This window comes from Camelina sativa, chromosome 17 (genome assembly GCF_000633955.1).
Source record: "Camelina sativa cultivar DH55 chromosome 17, Cs, whole genome shotgun sequence".
NCBI classification, from domain to species: Eukaryota; Viridiplantae; Streptophyta; class Magnoliopsida; order Brassicales; family Brassicaceae; genus Camelina; species Camelina sativa.
The window spans coordinates 33,138,904-33,157,538 of NC_025701.1; the positions used below are offsets into that span (position 1 = coordinate 33,138,904).

General features: G+C 33.5%; 6 protein-coding genes across 10 annotated transcripts in view; 5 read left to right on the forward strand and 1 right to left on the reverse strand.

Moving 5' to 3' along the window:
* LOC104758737 overlaps positions 1–2,367 on the reverse strand; it is a 4,568-nt gene extending 2,201 nt beyond the window's left edge. The window contains exons 1-4 of one of the 2 annotated variants that reach the window (XM_010481664.2): positions 2,158–2,367; positions 1,666–2,067; positions 1,480–1,570; positions 26–500 (exon numbers count right to left, since the gene is read on the reverse strand). In XM_010481664.2, coding sequence (XP_010479966.1) covers positions 26–500; positions 1,480–1,570; positions 1,666–2,067; positions 2,158–2,226 — 1,037 coding nt within the window. In that variant the 5' untranslated portion in view covers positions 2,227–2,367. Of the gene's footprint in view, positions 1–25; positions 501–596; positions 688–782; positions 1,185–1,479; positions 1,571–1,665; positions 2,068–2,157 lie in introns of those variants that run through there. The other variant, XM_010481663.2, reaches the window with a different exon arrangement.
* Positions 3,765–5,202, forward strand: LOC104758738 (the record flags this gene model as incomplete). Of its 3 annotated transcripts, none has more annotated exon segments than XR_002036154.1 (6): positions 3,765–3,784; positions 3,956–4,020; positions 4,210–4,256; positions 4,354–4,459; positions 4,534–4,582; positions 4,842–5,202. XR_002036154.1 is itself a non-coding variant. In XM_019238802.1 (5 exon segments), coding segments are annotated over 4 exon segments (204 nt in total), but the record flags the coding sequence as incomplete, so codon positions are not given.
* On the forward strand, positions 7,949–8,926 carry LOC104758739 (protein LURP-one-related 2-like). The gene is made up of 2 exons (XM_010481665.2): positions 7,949–8,381; positions 8,482–8,926. Exons 1-2 carry the CDS (start codon positions 8,085–8,087, stop codon positions 8,839–8,841), a joined length of 657 nt encoding a protein of 218 aa, XP_010479967.1. The 5' UTR covers positions 7,949–8,084; the 3' UTR covers positions 8,842–8,926.
* On the forward strand, positions 10,786–11,920 carry LOC104758741 (protein LURP-one-related 2-like). 2 transcript variants are annotated; one of them, XM_010481668.2, is made up of 3 exons: positions 10,786–11,220; positions 11,312–11,630; positions 11,812–11,920. In XM_010481668.2, exons 1-3 carry the CDS (start codon positions 10,894–10,896, stop codon positions 11,823–11,825), a joined length of 660 nt encoding a protein of 219 aa, XP_010479970.1. In that variant the 5' UTR covers positions 10,786–10,893; the 3' UTR covers positions 11,826–11,920. The 2 variants fall into 2 exon arrangements, with proteins under 2 accessions (XP_010479970.1, XP_010479969.1); XM_010481667.2 differs by having other exon boundaries at positions 11,312–11,836.
* On the forward strand, positions 11,854–14,550 carry LOC104758740 (translation initiation factor eIF-2B subunit alpha). Its single transcript, XM_010481666.1, has 5 exons — positions 11,854–12,307; positions 13,356–13,508; positions 13,593–13,734; positions 13,848–14,089; positions 14,185–14,550. The coding sequence occupies exons 1-5, from the start codon at positions 11,879–11,881 to the stop codon at positions 14,389–14,391; spliced, it is 1,173 nt and encodes a 390-aa protein (XP_010479968.1). The 5' UTR covers positions 11,854–11,878; the 3' UTR covers positions 14,392–14,550.
* Positions 15,511–16,217, forward strand: LOC104758743. The gene is made up of 2 exons (XM_010481669.2): positions 15,511–15,840; positions 15,938–16,217. Exons 1-2 carry the CDS (start codon positions 15,653–15,655, stop codon positions 16,128–16,130), a joined length of 381 nt encoding a protein of 126 aa, XP_010479971.1. The 5' UTR covers positions 15,511–15,652; the 3' UTR covers positions 16,131–16,217.

Below are 18,635 nucleotides of genomic sequence, written 5' to 3' on the forward strand. Positions count from 1 at the left end.
TTTTTTCAAGATTTTGGTTTCATACCTTTGACAAAACTTGATCTTGTCGTCTTCGTCATCCCACAAAACAGCTTTAGATTCAGAGACACTTCTCCGTAACTCACTCTCCATATCGAAATGTCTTAAACTCTTCGATATCTCTTCCTCTTCTTCTTCCCTCGAGTTCCAGTGACTCGTCACCGAGTTACCATACTGACTCGCTGTTGACCCACTGAGTCTAAGCTTGTCTGCGAACTCTGAGATGTCTATAACGTTCTTGGTCTCCGTCAAAGGACCGGAAAGTTGCGAAGGCGTGTTATGTCTCGCCGGAGACGTGCTTTTAAACGGCGTGTGACATCTTGAAGCCGCTAAACTCCCGACTGGTGTCATCTCTGTTCCGATGTCTCTGTGCTGAGTTTGAGCTTGAGCTTCTTCCTCGTACCGGAGAAACTTGTCGGAATCTTTGAATATAAACCTTTCCGTTGATGGAAGAATCTGTTGCACTTCGTTTGCTAACTTATCTAAAAGAACACAAAATCCAAAACTTTCAACTCATCAAAAAGATCAAAACTTTTCAAGATTCTATATATTAAAAAAGGTTTCTTCTTTTTGTATACCTTTAAGGACAAGATCTTGTGGAGATAATGAGACAGATCCATTGTAACATTCTTCCGTAACTCTAGACTTCTCTGAGTATACAACTTCCACCTGCCCAAAAAAGTCATTCTTGATTTCAGTTTACTGATACATTCTCTCGTTTAAAGATTTGAACTTTATCCAATATGTTAAATGAGAGCAAGAACCTGGTGTTTAAACCCATCAAATTGGGTGCTTTTGAGGGAATGTGCTGGAGAATCATGACCAGAGGTGGTGGTGACCCATTTCTCAGCATCAATCCATTTAGAAGGGAAGTTTCTTCTTCTACCAGATACATTGCTACTGAAACTGAAGACTCCTCTACCTGGAGTACAAGGAGAATCCATTAACATCACTCTTCTATTCCCACTGCTTCTTCCTTCTCCAATGCTCTTTTGTGATGAGAAACTTGGTCTTCTTTCGTTTACCATCTCGCTACTGCTGCTACTGCTTTGGTTTGATGAAATTGGTAGTGACTTGATGAACTCTGCAGTTTCCTTTAGATTGATTCTGCTTGTAATTAGTGAGTCTTCTGCAAATGGGTTTGTGCTAACATTTGAGTTTTTCTCCTGAAGAAAACAAAACAAACAAAGTTCAAGAACACAAGTAAAAGAGATGNACTCCCGACTGGTGTCATCTCTGTTCCGATGTCTCTGTGCTGAGTTTGAGCTTGAGCTTCTTCCTCGTACCGGAGAAACTTGTCGGAATCTTTGAATATAAACCCTTCCGTTGATGGAAGAATCTGTTGCACTTCGTTTGCTAACTTATCTAAAAGAACACAAAATCCAAAACTTTCAACTCATCAAAAAGATCAAAACTTTTCAAGATTCTATATATTAAAAAAGGTTTCTTCTTTTTGTATACCTTTAAGGACAAGATCTTGTGGAGATAATGAGACAGATCCATTGTAACATTCTTCCGTAACTCTAGACTTCTCTGAGTATACAACTTCCACCTGCCCAAAAAAGTCATTCTTGATTTCAGTTTACTGATACATTCTCTCGTTTAAAGATTTGAACTTTATCCAATATGTTAAATGAGAGCAAGAACCTGGTGTTTAAACCCATCAAATTGGGTGCTTTTGAGGGAATGTGCTGGAGAATCATGACCAGAGGTGGTGGTGACCCATTTCTCAGCATCAATCCATTTAGAAGGGAAGTTTCTTCTTCTACCAGAGACATTGCTACTGAAACTGAAGACTCCTCTACCTGGAGTACAAGGAGACTCCATTAGCATCACTCTTCTATTCCCACTGCTTCTTCCTTCTCCAATGCTCTTTTGTGATGAGAAACTTGGTCTTCTTTCGTTTACCATCTCGCTACTGCTGCTACTGCTTTGGTTTGATGAAATTGGTAGTGACTTGATGAACTCTGCAGTTTCCTTTAGATTGATTCTGCTTGTAATTAGTGAGTCTTCTGCAAATGGGTTTGTGCTAACATTTGAGTTTTTCTCCTGAAGAAAACAAAACAAACAAAGTTCAAGAACACAAGTAAAAGAGATGCTTTTGAGCTGTGCAATCAAAAGACATTTGTTTTGTTTTACCATATTATGAGGAAACAGAAGCTGAGTCTGGAGATGGAGCTTATTGTTGCTGTTTCTTGTGAAGTCCATGGAGTTCTTCTCTCTTTTGTTTTTGTTTCTAGTACTACTTACTGTTGGTTTAATTTGGTTTAGTTTGTTGTCTGCATCTGATGGAGTTGTTATATTGTTTTTTGGAAGTGATGAAAGAGAAGTTGTAGATGTCTATAGAAGGAAAAAGGCTTGACTAGTTTCTCAGAGTAGACCATTTGTCTAAAGGGTACTAGTTTCATGTAATAGAGTACACATTTTACATTTTCATTAATTCTTTATTTTTTTGTTATTTCATTTTCAAGTTATTGTTTTATACTACTCTTTGGATTCTGATCTGAATCACTATAAAATGACAAAATTGTGATAAATAAACAATGTTAAATAGAAAATACTTTTGATAGAATGGCTAAACAAACAAACAAACAAATCAGAAGAATTAATTTTAAAATCATAAAATTTTCCTGATAGTTTAAATTATGGATTTCATGAAGTTTTATCACTTTAATCGTTTAAATTTTTTACGAATTATTAAAACCATAATTTTCTTAAAGTAAATAAACTGATATAAACTCATGAATGTAGATTATAATCACTTTAATCGTTTTATCATCTTATTATATACACAAAATCATGGGCTTATGTTGATTATTGTCGTGTTTATAAAAACAAGAACTTTAACAAGTTGAGTTAAACCATGCTTGGCTTATTACAGGATAAATCAAAGTGAACTAAATAGATTTGGATGGTGGTAATCTAGAAAGAAGAAAGAATTGGAGGAATAGGTGAAGAAGATATAATAGTAGAGTATAGAATTAGAGTAGTACATAGAGTGGTCATGGACTCTTTCACTCTTGGGAGAAGTACGAATGCATCAAAAGATGTGGCTCCGCTGTCTCCTATAATTTGGTGAAGTCTCTCTATATTCGTATATATTATATTAAGGCCCATGAGCTATATGAAAGAGTGTAAAGGCCCATAGGATTTCACATGTTTCAAACATTTTTTTTTCACATGTTTCAAACAAATTAACACTTTGTGACAATTATTTTTTATTAAACTTTTATAGGTGAACAAATAAATATAAATTGCTAAGTCCTTATGATATCTATATTTTATATGAAAAGCTTAGATTTTTTTAGAAAACACCAAAACAACAATTTCGAAATGCTAATAAACAACAATTTTTAAGAACAAATCTGTTAGTCCTTTTTTTTATTACACAAAATATTTATACCATATTGGACTTAGACCATTTTTACTGGGGAATACTCTTTGGAGTACTCTCATAATTGGGCCCCAAAATCCCAATTAAAAACCCATTTCCGAAAAAAAAATGAGAGTATCGCTGCTTTGGGCTTTGGGAAGCAATTGAGCACTCCTCAGAGTAACGCGACGTGGCATGTTTTGGTTCGTTGGAGAAAAATAATTTTTTTTTTTTGCCAATTTCTTTTTTTTTTGCGATCCTCTCTCTCTTTCTTCTTCCCGATTCTCTTTCTTTTCTCTCTTGAATCCTTTGATTTTTACGACTTAAACTCGATATTTTGGGAGCTTCTATTGGTTCGATTATCCGATTCAGCACTGGTGTTTTCGTTTCTGGGTAATTTGTTCCTTTCTCTTTTCCCCTAAATTTGAGTTTCTGGGTCACTTTTTAGTTTGAGCTTGAATTGTGTGTCTGTGTGGTCGTATTAATACTTTTTATACCTGATTTGAATCGATGTAGTTGTTGTAGTTTGATCTGATTTCTTTGAATTTTATTGTATTTGAGTAGGTACTCTGCATCGTTCGTGTCCAAGGAAGAGATTCCAGCTGACCAGTATGCTTTGTGTTTAAGAGGTAATCATTCACAAATTTATAATCTTTCACTTTCTGTTTCTCGTGGTTTAAGATGTTAGAGGGGATTTGATGCATATGTGTTTAAGTTTAGGATTAGCTTCCTTCACATCTGGGCAACTTTTATGTTTCAGAGGAGTTTTGTGCATAATTAAAACTCTTTCTGTTACCTTGTCATTGTGATCGGTTTAGGTTTAGATGGAATTTTTACCTTTTACGACTCAATAAAGGCTAGAGAGGTATGTTCGAGATTGGTCTCTCCCAAGTCTCTAATTGTAGCCGTTCTATAGAATGTATATGTAATTGACAGTTGTGTGTTCCTTTTCTTGTGTGTAGGATCGTTCAGTCATCTATAAACGAACTCTCGTCACCCAAAAGCTGGAGCCAAAGCTTCAAAAGAAACAATAGAGATGTGGCGAGAAGACTTTCTCGGATTCCCTAGGTAAGTAATATTTAAGTGTTTCTGTGAATAATATTGGATTACATTTCATCACTAAAAGATACTCTGATTTGCAGCCTAATCATGGCTGCACAAGACCAAGACCCTTGGAGCTTAGTTAAAGATGTATTGCCACTGCTCTCATATTCTGCCCCCTTTGCAATATATCATCAGTATATCAGAAGATCAAATCCCTTACTAACTGCTCTCTAACCGATTGTTTAAAGGGTTATGAAGAACCAAATTTCTGTTTCACATTGTTGGTGTTTACTTGAGCTGAAGAATCAAGTTATTGTTTCACATTGTTGACGTTTGATGGGTTGCTGTTAAATTGGTAATTATATAATGGTTACTTGTTTTGATTCTTGTTTCCTGCATCTTTCAGTTCTAATAAGCAGAACAGTTATGGCTTTTCATTTCCACCAACATCATCAGCAGCAGCACCACTGACCTCATCATCATTATCAACACCAAACCCTGTCCTCCTAAACCTTCTACGTCTCCGAGCCTAACAACGAGTATATCCAGAGTTGTGACATCGTCGCATTCAATAAGACCTAGAGACTTTAAACCCTCTCCTTACCAAAACATATTTGATTTCCAGGTTTTGTTTTCGTTTGTATGGTTTGCTGAAGATGTTTCTTTTCTAGTTGCAAGACCTTTTTCATATTACAATAACACTAAATTATAAAAGCCTTTTTATTCCTATGCCTTGTTATTGAGAAATTCTCTGATACTTTGAAAAATTATTGCTCCCATCTTCTTCTATATTCTTTTCTCTAATCTCTCTTTGATGCTCTGTTTTTTGCTTGCAACAAACAAAAAGTTTTAATTGGTTATTTGGATTAAAGCTTCTTTTCCTTGAGGATTCAAGCTTGTAAAATATGTTTGTAAAATATGTTTAATATTCCAAAGTTTTATGTAATATAAAAAAAATTAATAATTGATTTTTCATATTAGATTAATAAAGTTTGATAATTAATAAACATAAATTAAAAAATAATTATTTAAATGATTGAGTAACCTTCTTTGGGTTCTCTAATGGAGGGATGATTTTGCTAAGGTTCTCTTAAGATTGTTTTGATTAATTTAGTATTATTTATAAGATTAATTTATATGTGAGTACCTTAGGAGGATTGCTCCACTAATGATGCTCTTAAGACATGTGCTGGGGGTGCTAGAGCACAGGGTCCAAGGGTCAAAAAAAAATTTTACATGTAATTTTTTTTAAAAAAAATAGTATGTGTTTAGGGGGTTTTTAGAAGATAGCACAGGGTCTAGCCGTCTAGGCAAAGTTTGAGCCGGTGCCTGGTCATACTGAAAGAGTAATCGATTAATAAAATATTGGGGGAATTAGAAATAGCATATGGATCGAGTAACTTGAAAATGTTCTAGCTGAGTTAGTCTATCAGCTACTAAATTTCATATATGTATAAGTCAAATGATTAGCTGCAAAAAGATGATCCAATATGATGCATCTCCCCCACCCCAATTCAAGTTTGACATATATATATGTGTGTCTTTTCGTCAACCTCTATGAGTAAATTCAACAAGTTGTTGGGAGCCACCTTCCATGACGATCCAAAGGATTCCACTTCCACTACAGTATCAAAGGTTCTATAATGCGTGAAGAATACTAAAACCTTCACATCATCAAGAGCATTCACGCTCTTTCCAATAGATGTATTTCTTGTGAACATGAAGATAGCCGACTCGTCTCAAGCTATATCTAACATGAACCCATCGAAGCATTTGCTCCTTTGAAATTGCCTTCCATATGACGGGTGGTGCCAAGTTGTATAATTGCTCGATCCGTTATAATGTTGTTAGATGGAGGCCCTTGTGTGGGATATCAAATGCATGCTTTACATACCCAATTGTGACATACATTTTCTGACAGACTGTTAGACTTGGTGGTATGGTGTTTTTCCCAACCGAATGACGAGCATTCTCAACTTATTTGGAGGAGATACAAAGTGACAAGGGTAATTTCAATTTTCAACTTGTTCTCTTTATCTTTTTTTTTCGACAAGCTAATGTAAAAACTGATCATTTGGCACGTAAGATATATATGTAAATGATATTCTCTGGCTCTTTTGAGTTCTTATTAAAGTTGTTGACAAGAAAAAAAGGTTTCGAACAAATTTACACTGTGTGACAATTGTTTTTTATTGAAATTTTATATGTGAACAAAAAAATATTTATTGCTAAATCTTTATGATATCTAAATTTTATATCAAAAGCTTAGATTAGGAAAAAAAAGAAACACGAAAAGTACAATTTTGAATATTAATAAACAACAAATTTTAAGAATTAATTTGCTAATCCATTTTTTTCAGTACAATATTTATCAACATATACCATATTGGACGTCGTCCTGAAAGAGTAATTGATGAATAAAACATTGGGGAGTAATAAATAGCATATGGATCGAGTAACTTGAATTTGTTCTAAGCTGAGCCAGTCTATCAGCTACTAAATTTCATATATAAGTCAAATGATTAGCTATAAAAAGAGATGATCCAGTTTGATGCATCTGCCCCATCTCAATTCAAGTTTGACATGTATATGTATCTTTTCGTCAACGTCTGAGTAAATTCAACAAGTTGTTGGGAGCCACCTTCCATGACGATCCAAAGCATTCCACTTCCACTACAGTACCAAAGGCTCTATAATGCGTGAAGAATACTAAAAACTTCACCATCAAGAGCATATTCACGCGCGTTCTTTCCAATAGATGTATTTCTTGTGAACATGAAGACAACCGACTCGTCTCAAGCTATATATATATATATATATATATATATATATCTAACATGAACCCATCGAAGCATTTGCTCCTTTGAAATTGCCTTCCATTAGAAGGGTGGTGCCAAGTTGTATAATTGCTGGAATATTCACATTTGTCAGCTCTTTTACATCGTCTCGTGCCTTTCTTATATCCGCTAACAGATATTAATTTATATAATGAAAAATCAAGTCATATATATCTTGATTTACAAAGAGTTCAGATAAGCCAAAAAGGCGAAAGCAACAATTCGACATTGTCTTCTAGGTTACAACAAGTGTGGTTAAATTGATCATGATATAGCGGGAGGTTGGAGCCAAAGTATGTGTCCAGTTGTGAAGAGGACGTGATGAATTGTCTCCCTAGATTGGCAGCATCGTTGGGAACGTGGGGCCAATGGGTATCCTGTAGAACTTGTTCTTGTGCAGTATCATTTCAAGAAACTGACAGCATTTATTAAGCAAAGAGAATGCAAATGCAATGAACCGAAATCGAAGACCAATTCTAAGCATATAAACTAATAAATGAATCTCTATTTACTATATATATTGAATGTGCATGGTATATATTTCTCTATTATTCGAATCCCACACGTGACAACGACCTTTACGTACTGTATGTACGTGTTAAAAATAACTATGTGAGATATATGTTTTACATGAATTCTTATCTCACATATTCAACATGTGGATGAAGGAAGACCTTCGTATTGATAAATATCTATTTTTTCATGATACACCATAACCTAAATTATATGTATATATTACTAGTTGAAGCTATAAATACGAAGAAGCTATAACTATAATATCTATCAGTGCCACAAATAAAGTTTTTCCATATATGCAGATATATAATCCGATTTCTCCGGTGAAAACCATGGTGAAGATCTACCCTCACCTGGCGTTTCCGGTGGATTCGGGTGTAGTAGAAGTCAAGAATATTATGTACTTAACGAAGGAGCAAGAGAGTTTCACGATTTGGATGAAGTCTTTGGTGTTCCATAGCAAAGGCTGCACGGTGTTTGATTCCAAAGGAAACTTGATCTATCGAGTGGATAACTATAACTCCAAGACTTGCGGTAATGAAGTCTACTTTATGGATTTATGCGGCAAAGTTTTGTTTACTTTACGTCATAAGGTAAATATATTTAACACTTACATCAATGTTTTTATAAGAAATCATAAGTTTATTTTATTTTATTCTACTTTGAGATTAACTTTTTGTTATGTGTATATAGAAACTGGGATTATTCAAATCTTGGGAAGGATATAACTCAACCGGGACGACAAGATTTCGACTAAGAAAGAATTTCAAGATTTTACCAAGAGATTCATCTTCGTCTTACAAAGTTGTAATGGGATCGCGCATAGCTGATGGTGATCAACAATCTTGGTATAAGATTGTAAACCGCGGATCGGTTTTTGCAATCGAGGATGGATCCGGAAGAGTAATAGCAGAAGTTAAAAATAAGCAGTCGGATATTAGTGGTATGGATCTTGGAAAAGATGTTTTAACAATGATGGTGGAGCCACAAGTAGACCACTCTTTAATAATGGGTATTGTTATAGCTTATAGTCTTACCAAATGTAAATTGTGATAATTATATGGGTGAGAGTGCAACTGTAATATCAGGTGATACTCTTATATATAAACGTTGGTATAGTCTTATATATAAAGTTAAACCTAAAGTCTCGACTTAAAATGAGAAGCTCGGCGTCGTTCATCCTCGATTTATAGAATTATGAAATATGTTCATTCTGTTTCTATTTGCTTAGATCTCACTTTCAGCAGATATATAATTATAACTAACTATTCTATAAGTACATTGAGTAGTTGGAGAGAAATAGAAATATTTTCGTGATACCAGCAGAGCTAGTTTCAAGGGGCTGTTCGTCGTTATCCTGACCATGATGACTCGGTTTCTCCAGTAGCGGGAAGACCCTTTTGCGTGATCTGTGTAGGGATGCATGTATGTTAATAATACTAGTAAACGTACCAATTCCACAAACAAGTCATTTTTATGTAAACAATAACTTTAACTAGCTGAGTAATTAACCATATGCTTGTATCAAAAATTTGGATGGTAATTAAGGAAGCATATTGGAGTAAAACTGTAAAAGTAGAGTGGTCATGGACTCTTTGGAAGAAGTACGAATGCATGAAAAGATAGAGATGAAAATTATCATCATACGAATTTATTAACGACAATGGGCTCAGACTGTACTTTGTAATAGCTCATTCATAATGAGTAATCTTATTTCAGGTTTTAAATGGACTTGTCCATTTGGGTTCGTATCCGTTTTGAATAATCCATCCCATATTTGATTTTTATTTTTCAAAAAATTATGTATTTAAGAATATATATTTTTGAAAATATTTATAGGACAATATACATGTATTATTTTAAATATTGTTTACAAAATTAATGAAAAAGTTAGATAAGTTTTTCTGACACACCCGTATCGAAAGTGACCTTTTATTTATCTATGCTGAGAATTTGGATGATAATTTTAGCTGCTCAATTTTTCTGAACTCGTTTCATTACCCATGATTTTGTCCCGTACTTTACCGAAAGTATGCGGATAATGTTTTTCGTTATCCAATTTACCTGTTCTTGATTCTTATATGTTGTTTTTTATGTTCCCATATCCCAAATGAACACGTCTAGGTTCAACAACAAATAGTAATTGTTTTTCTTTTGGTAAACTAATACTCCTCCTGTTCATAAAAAAATATCAGTTTTTCTTGTTACAAAAAATGTTATTTTATGTTTTCAATGCAGTTTTTAAAATTAAATTTATGTTTTATCCCTTTTATTTGAGTTTATAAATTATAAAAAGAAACTTTTCTTAGTTTATTTATAAAGATAAAATAGAAATTTACATATAATTTTCTTAATTTGTGTGCATTACGTCAAAATTGACACTATTTGTAAAAGAGTAAGCAGTAATTTCTTACATTTTCGTTTTTAAACACATAAAAACACTCAAACACATAAACTGTGACATTTTTCAATTATTGTTTGGGTATGTAAATAATTAAAACTACTTTTTCTAGTGTTCTAGGGGATAAAAGATATGATATCAAATTTATTTGCAAATATAGAGAGAAAAAACCCTTAAATTTTGCAAATATAAACAAACAATAGAACTTACAGTTGATCTGCTTGTCAAAAACATTCTTTTGTGCAGTATCATTCCGATAAACTGTCAGCATTTGACAACGGAGAGAACACAAATACAATGGACCACAAACCGAAGACTGATTCTAAGCCTATCAACTAATAATTGAACTTATCTTATTATATTGTATGATCGTTTTTATTTATACTTTCTCTATTATTCGAATCTCACGATCACATTAGTCACATTACAACGACCATACATGTGTTACCAAACAAAAAGGACCATACATTTGTTTTTTGTTGTTTAATAGAGAGGAGAGGACCATACATGTTATCGCTATATGATTTTTCTCTGTTATTTTTATTTGGTATCTCACATTGAACATGTGGATGAAGACCTTCGTATATATATTTTCTAATGAGTCATGATACACTCAAGAAACTTCATTACTACTACTACTAGGTCGTATAAATGTCGAAGAAGACATACCATTATTCAATGCCAACCACAAAGTTTTTCACTATATGCAAATAAACAGTCGAACGATCGAGACTAAAGTTCCAATTAACCGGACTTTTTCAGCGAAGAACATGGTGAAGATTCATCCTGATGACAAGGCATTTCCGGAGGATTCTGACGTCGGAAAAGACAAGATTTCTCCGTACTTGACGACGGATAAAGAGAGTTTCACGATTTGGATGAGGTCTCTTGTGTTCCATAGCAAAGGCTGCACAGTTTATGATTCCAAAGGAAGCTTAATCTATCGAGTGGATAATTACAACTCCAAGAGTTGCAGTGAAGTTTACCTTATGGATTTATACGGCAAACTCTTGTTTACTTTACGTCAAAAGGTAAATAAAATAAAGCATTCCATTGTTTTTATGTGTCTTATAGAAATTGAGATTATTTGTGTTAATAAACTCTTTCTTTTCTTGGTTATAGAAATTGAGATTATTCAAATCATGGGAAGGATATAACCAAACCGGGACAAGATTTCGACTAAGTAAGAACTTCAAGATTTCTCCAAGAGGTTCATCTTCACCATACAATGTTGTCATGGGATCGCGACAAACTGATGGCGATCAACAACAACCTTGTTATAAGATTGTAAACCGCAGATCGGATTTCACAATCGAGGATGGATCAGGAAGACTAATGGCACAAGTTAAAAAGAAACAATCTGATATCAAAGGTTTGAATCTTGGAAAAGACGTGCTAACAATGATGGTGGAGCCACAAGTTGATCATTCTTTAATAATGGGTATTGTCGTAGCTTATAGTCTTCTCAAATGTAAATTGTGATAATTTTTTGGGTGATATTAAACTATTTTGTAAAGTTTAGGGTAGTAAATGAAAATATACAAATGTTTGAGGAGCAAAATGTTAATATCTTTGTTAATTACAGTTTTAAGTTCTTAAAGCTAATCAAAACGTTATTACAGGCATAAACCTCTAAAGTCTCTACCTTTGAAATTGGGATTTTTTCTTTTTGTTGAAGAATTCACCAAAATGTGGAGAAGCTCGGCTTCGTTCATCCTCGATAAGCATCTGAACAACAAACCCATTTCTATAACTCATTCAATCGACTCTCCTCCTCCACCATCTGCTTCAATGGCGGATGAAAACCCTAACCCTAATCCTAATCCTATTTCGGCTTATTACGAAACCAGAGCGGCGCATCATGGGATCGTGACTAGCGAGTGGCTGGAACAGGCACAAGCCGCGGTTCGACGTTACCCTGATCATGATGACTCTGTTTCTCCAGTTTCGGGGAGACCCTTTAGCGTGATTGAGGAGTTTAATAGTTGGAGACAGCAGCCTGATTTGGCGGAGGCTGTTGCGGCGATTCGTGCTCTTGCGGCTGTTATTAGGTCTAGTGAAGCGACTACTATGATGGAGCTTGAAATTGAACTCAAGAAAGCTTCTGATACTTTGAAAGTAAGAGTCTTTCTTCTTTGTTTGGGAGTTTTGGGTTTTGAATTTTGGATTACTTGGTGTTGGTATTGCTTATTGGTTTTGGATTCAATCTTTGATTAATATGCTTTTAGGTTTGCTACTTAGCATTGAGTAATTCAGTTTTGTTTGCTTCATGCTCTGACAATAACTTAGGTTAGTAGTTGTGAACTTGTGAACATGGCATTGCATTGACTTGTAGAGTTGTGATATGTGTATTCTACTTGGCATAGTAATTTATGAATGCTAAGTAGCATCTTTAAAGAACATGCTATTAGTTTTTGCAACTTAGAATTGATTAATTTTGATGATAACTTAGGTTTAGCATGTGGGTAAATGGTTGACACTGCATTGACCTTGTAGCGTTGTGGGATATACTTGGCATATATATGTCTGAGTAATTTCTCCATTCAGCGGGTTTCGTGATCGTTATGACACTCTACTAGCTCTAAAGAGAAAGTTTTATCTTTCCGGATATCTTGATGGATTGCTTCTGGTTTCCTTTGCTTCTTCTGTGATGCTAGATTTCTTTGAAATATATTCTGTGTAGCTGAAAATGAGCGACTGGTCGTTTCATTAGTTTTGAGTGATCAGATGGTATATTTGAGTCCTGCTCAACTTGTAGCATTCAGTTTTTGACGACAATACTATTAGTTTGCAACTTAGCATTGATTATTTTGAGATATTTTGGGTTTAGCTTGTGGCGTAAAATGGTAGATTTGATCATGGGCTTGCATTGACTTGTAGAGTTCTGACATGTACTTGACATTTCTGCAATCTGCGAATTACTTGGTAGTTAAGACTCTCTGGTGGCTCTAAAGAGAAAGATGGGTTGAAAGTTTTATTTATTATGTGTTCATAATTGTAATTTATATCTACTTTGATTTTAAAATATTCTGTCTATGGAGATGGGGGATTGATGGATTTCGTTAATCCTGAGTGTCAGATAAATATTATTTGATAATATTATTTGAGAGCTCTCAGTTATTTTGGATGTAGAACTCTAAAATGTAAGGTTGTCTTCATGTTTCAGGCATGGGACACAACGTCTATATCCTTGACAGCCGGATGTGATCTATTCATGCGCTATGTGACTCGAACATCTGCTTTAGAATTTGAAGACTTCAACTCTGCAAAATCCCGCGTGCTTGGACGTGCTGAGAAATTTGGGGAAATATCTTGCAAGGTCAGTGGTTTTTCTTGGAATGGAAATAACATACACAGATGAAACACTAGAAGAAGAGTTTAAACAAGAATTGCATTTTTGCAGGCCCGAAGGATAATAGCAATTCTTAGTCAAGATTTCATATTTGATGGGTGTACTATACTGGTCCATGGATTCTCCAGAGTTGTATTTGAAATACTAAAGACATCAGCGCAAAACAAGAAACTCTTTAGAGTTTTGTGCACAGGTGTTTTTCTTAGAACTCTGAGATCAATTGTGTCCGTTTTTTTCTGGACGTCTCATTCTGATTTCTATAACTGACAATCACATTTCCGTGGCACCCATGGAAACAAACTCCAGAGGGAAGGCCAGATAAAACAGGTGTCCTGTTAGCTAAAGAGCTTGCAAAGCTGGATATTCCAGTGAAGCTTCTGATAGATTCAGCTGTGGCATATAGCATGGATGAAGTAGACATGGTGTTTGTTGGAGCTGACGGAGTAGTTGAAAGTGGCGGGATAATTAACATGATGGGAACTTACCAAATCGCCCTCGTTGCACACAGTATGAACAAACCAGTCTATGTAGCTGCAGAGAGTTACAAGGTAACCACTCAAACTTTATAAATCTTTCCAATGTGGTTACAGAAACATCAGTTATTCATCATCCTCTTTGTTCTTTTCTTGCAACGGCTGCACAGTTTGCACGGCTCTACCCGTTGGATCAAAAGGACTTAGAACCGGCCTTGCGACCTATTGATTTCAATGTTCCTGTTCCTCCTAAGGTTGAGGTAGAAAGATCTGCAAGGGACTACACTCCTCCTCAGTACTTGACTCTGCTCTTCACTGATCTTGGTGTTCTCACTCCATCTGTAGTAAGTGATGAGCTAATTCAGCTTTACTTGTAAGTAAAGCTGTCTAGCCTGCCTTATTCTTCTTGCTAACGCTGGTCTGAAGACTCTCATTTTTTTAGGTAGTAGAGATATCTATGTTACATGTAATCTTTACTCAAAATTTACCTTCCAAGTTTCAATATATATAGTATGATCATTTCTTGTTTTCGATTTCTTGATTTGTAATCTGGTTTATAAAAAGTGAATGGTGTACATGATAACTAACCAGCCTTAAAAACATTACTGACTAATGACTATTATAGAACTTACGTAGCATCACTAAGTGAGTTATATGCTAACTCGCAACCATGTCAAAATTTAATGTATTTTTTATTTTCAATTGGAAATGAATTATAAGTTTTTATCATATTGCATCAATTATTGTTTGAATTATTTGTAGTATTTGTTTTAATTTATTTAAATATAATCTCTCAACATTTTCAAATGTTTGGTACAAAAAAAGGGGTGATATTTATCATCATACGATTGAATTGATATTGAAAAGTTGAAATTATTGTAGTGAAGTGATAGATGACCTATAATATAGTATGATGATATGATGTTTAGAAAATGAAAGCATGAGAAACGTGATTGAATTAAAAGATGGATGGTAACTTCTTACTACTCCCTCCGTTTCATAATATAGGATGTTCTAGATAAATTTTTTGTTTCATAATATAGGGTGTTTTCAAGTTTCTATGTAACTTTTAAATTAGTTTAATACTTTATATTATGCAGTCTTGTTTATGATTGGTTGAACTTTTTAAAAGTAGTTATTTCTTAATTTGTGTGCTTAACTCAAATTATTTAGACACCGGGTCCAAGTAAACTCTGATTGAATGTTGTAATAAAGCTAACTTTTGGATCTAACGGCTAACGTTGTGACTTGTGAGATTAATAAAACACCGGCCACACTTTTTGGCCACTTAAATATCCCACGTTTTTAAACAAAACAAATAGGAGTAGTACGTTCTTTCTTGGAATTTTACCATATACACAATTTAGTACTACTATTCATCTAACATACAATATGAGTTTAGGGTTACTTTCTCATGTATGTGAATAGCAAAAGTGGTAATTTCCGACAAGAAATTGGCCAATGTCGAAAAAAGGTCAAACCCCACATTTAAATTGAGACATAAAGACACATCACTCCACAACCAATACAGTGAAATACTCCCAAAAAACCAACCATTCGGCTTCGACTTCTTCATCTCTTTCTTCTTTTTTTCTCTCTCTACTCAGATATTCAAATCCAAAATATTATTTAGAGAGAATGACTAAAATCTCAGTTGGATTGCAGCTTGTGACAAGAGATTCAAAGGAAAAACTTAGGAACATAGTGATCAAATCTTCACTGAGACTAAACCGATATAATCCAAACATCTCGGAGCTTTGTTTTCTCAAAACATGTCATCTCTGCATGAAACAGCTCCCCCAAGGCAAAGATGTTTACATGTACAGGTACTACTTTTAATTTTTTTTTTATGATATACCTATTCTTGATAATCAAGATATGTGTTCTTGATTATTTAACTTTTTTGGTTTTTGTATAAAACAGAGGAGATTTGGGATTTTGTAGCAAAGAGTGCAGAGAAAGTCAGATTTTGATTGATGATAGAAAAGAATTAGAGGCTTCGACGAAGATGATGTTGGCTTCTTACAGACGCTGTAACTCCGGCGCCGGGAAAAACGAGTCTCGGAATCTGTTTAATGATCTCCGGCCACGACGCCAGTTATTTATTGTCCCTTGAGGCCGCTCTTAAGTAATCACTAATTATAGTTTTGTTTTTGGTTAAAACATTCAGTTATTAGTAAAAGAAAGAGGTATATGTTGATTTGATTGTATCTCCGTTGTCACTTTATAAAATGGTAAATGTTTAATTGGATTTGTTTATGTGGTAAATGATTACTGATAATCCGCACTAATTTGGTAGGTTAATTGTAGTTGTTGACCAAAGTAAAGATAACTTGTAGCTACAAGTTAATTAATTGGGGATCAAATTCTATCGATTAGTGAGATAATCTTATCCAAAGTGTCATATAATGATATAAATTAAATCACAATTAACACAACTAAACATTGATTTATTCGAAAAAGATAGTTATATTTAGATTGGATCTTGTCACGACGTATATGAACTGGATAGAAGCATAATTAAAAATGGAAAATCTTTCTGAAAAATAAATTATTCGATTTGTTTTTTTTTCTTATTCTAAGATATGGAGATATTTTGATGTATGGACATAGAGACTGGTCGAAGATATGAACAACTCATTTAATCACGTGTGGAATATCCGAATATTATTTTATTTCGTCGTGTGGCCTACTTACAAGTGTACTTCATGCTATTTTTATAGTAGTATTAAAATACTGCAATTATTTATTACTGTTTTTTTTTTGGGTCCTCGTCAACTAAACTCTTATTTATAGTGTGAGAGTAAAAAATAAACAGGTTCGTCGTCTCGGCCCAATTATAAAGGCCAATAAGTTAAACTAAATGCAAGTGCTGTTAAGCCCCCCCACCACCCTAGATGATGAGCTATAGGGCCCAAAAAGAATATAATAAGTTCACTTTGTATGCAAGTTTGATTAAAATAAAATGTATTTTTTTATTAAAAAAATAATAATAAATTATTATATTAAATTATTTATGGTTTTTCATGATTAGAAAACATAATCTATTCAATATCTAATTATTTATATATCTCTAATCTATTCATTCTTATAATTAGTTACTTTTTATATATATTTTGAAAATAGTTATTAATTATTTTTATTTAACTATTATTTTAGCTTTAAAAATAAAAAGTAACTAATTATAAGCAAAAATACATTAGAGTTATATAAATAATTGGATATTGAATAGAATATGTTTTCTAATCATGAAAAACCATAAATAATTTAATATAATAATTTATTATTTTGTTTAATATAAAAAATTAAAATATAATTTTTTTGGTCAATGTTGGTCAACGCCGGAGTCAACGTCGGTCTTCGCCGGAATCATTCGACCGGTGTATCGGATTGTATGTCTATGGTGTTGACCACATAACGTCAGATAGTTCATGCATGTGGTCATGCAATACATATACTTCGTGTAGTTGAGGATACAATATTATACTTGGCATGTGTGACCATGCATTCTTCTATACTTCATGTAGCTAGCCATCTTTTTTCCTAAACAAAAAGAATAAGGTTTATATCTATCTATAAAGACAAACAAAAGTTGGTCTAAATGTGTAGTTCCGAATCGAGTAAATATACTTGTTTGTTGTATATATGCATGATTACTTCCACTTTCTTAAAGTCAAAACAGTGAAACAAATTATTGGTCCATGAATGAAATTATCTTTGAGATAAGCTAATTTAGGAACTTGTCTCAATCGGGAGAAAAAAAATATTCGGACCCCTATACCTCCTTTCATTAGTCTGTCTTTGTGTTTCTAATATAAATATATATACATACATGAATGTACTTTTTGGTATAGAATATACCAATCCACTTGTTTATATATTGGTAGTACTACAGCTATACAGTATACACCTATAAGACTGAAATTGATAAAATATGAGAAAACTTAACTGAATTTCTAACAATTGTTTTATACATAATTTAAAAATTTTGAAATCATTGAAATATTTTTTACCAAGAACAAAACTAATAAAATAGGTTCAGTTTTGTACCGAATATTACCTAATAATTGGAACCTAACAAACTTAATTTGAGTAAACGATACTATTATTAAGGAAAAATTAAGTTGAGTTTTATGAAAATTAATTGATTTGGAAATGCGAGCATCCAACTAAGATATATGAAAACGACAAAGAATAGTTATTTTTTTTGTTTGTCATGAAACGACAAAAAACTCAACTTGCTTCGAAAAGCTTCAAGAGTATCGTACGTGTCCTTGCACACGTAGATTCGTAAATGTGGTTTGACGGTTTTACTATTTTAGCCTTATACAGAAGAAGTATTTAATGGTCCCTGTCGTGTAATGAAAATTACATTCACCACGAAGTCGTCATTTATTTATTATTAGTATTTTTTTTTTGAGAAAGAAGTTGTCATTTATTTTCAGAAGTAATCTCATTAATTATTTATTGTTTTAGATGTATTTAAACATTTTCAATAATCCGTTTATATATTCAGTTATAGTTTTAGTTTTCAACTTACCTAAGTGGATGAACAACCAAGTATAATTACTGGCTTACTGCTAATGTATATCAGAATAATTAGTTGTGTTTCATTAGGTAG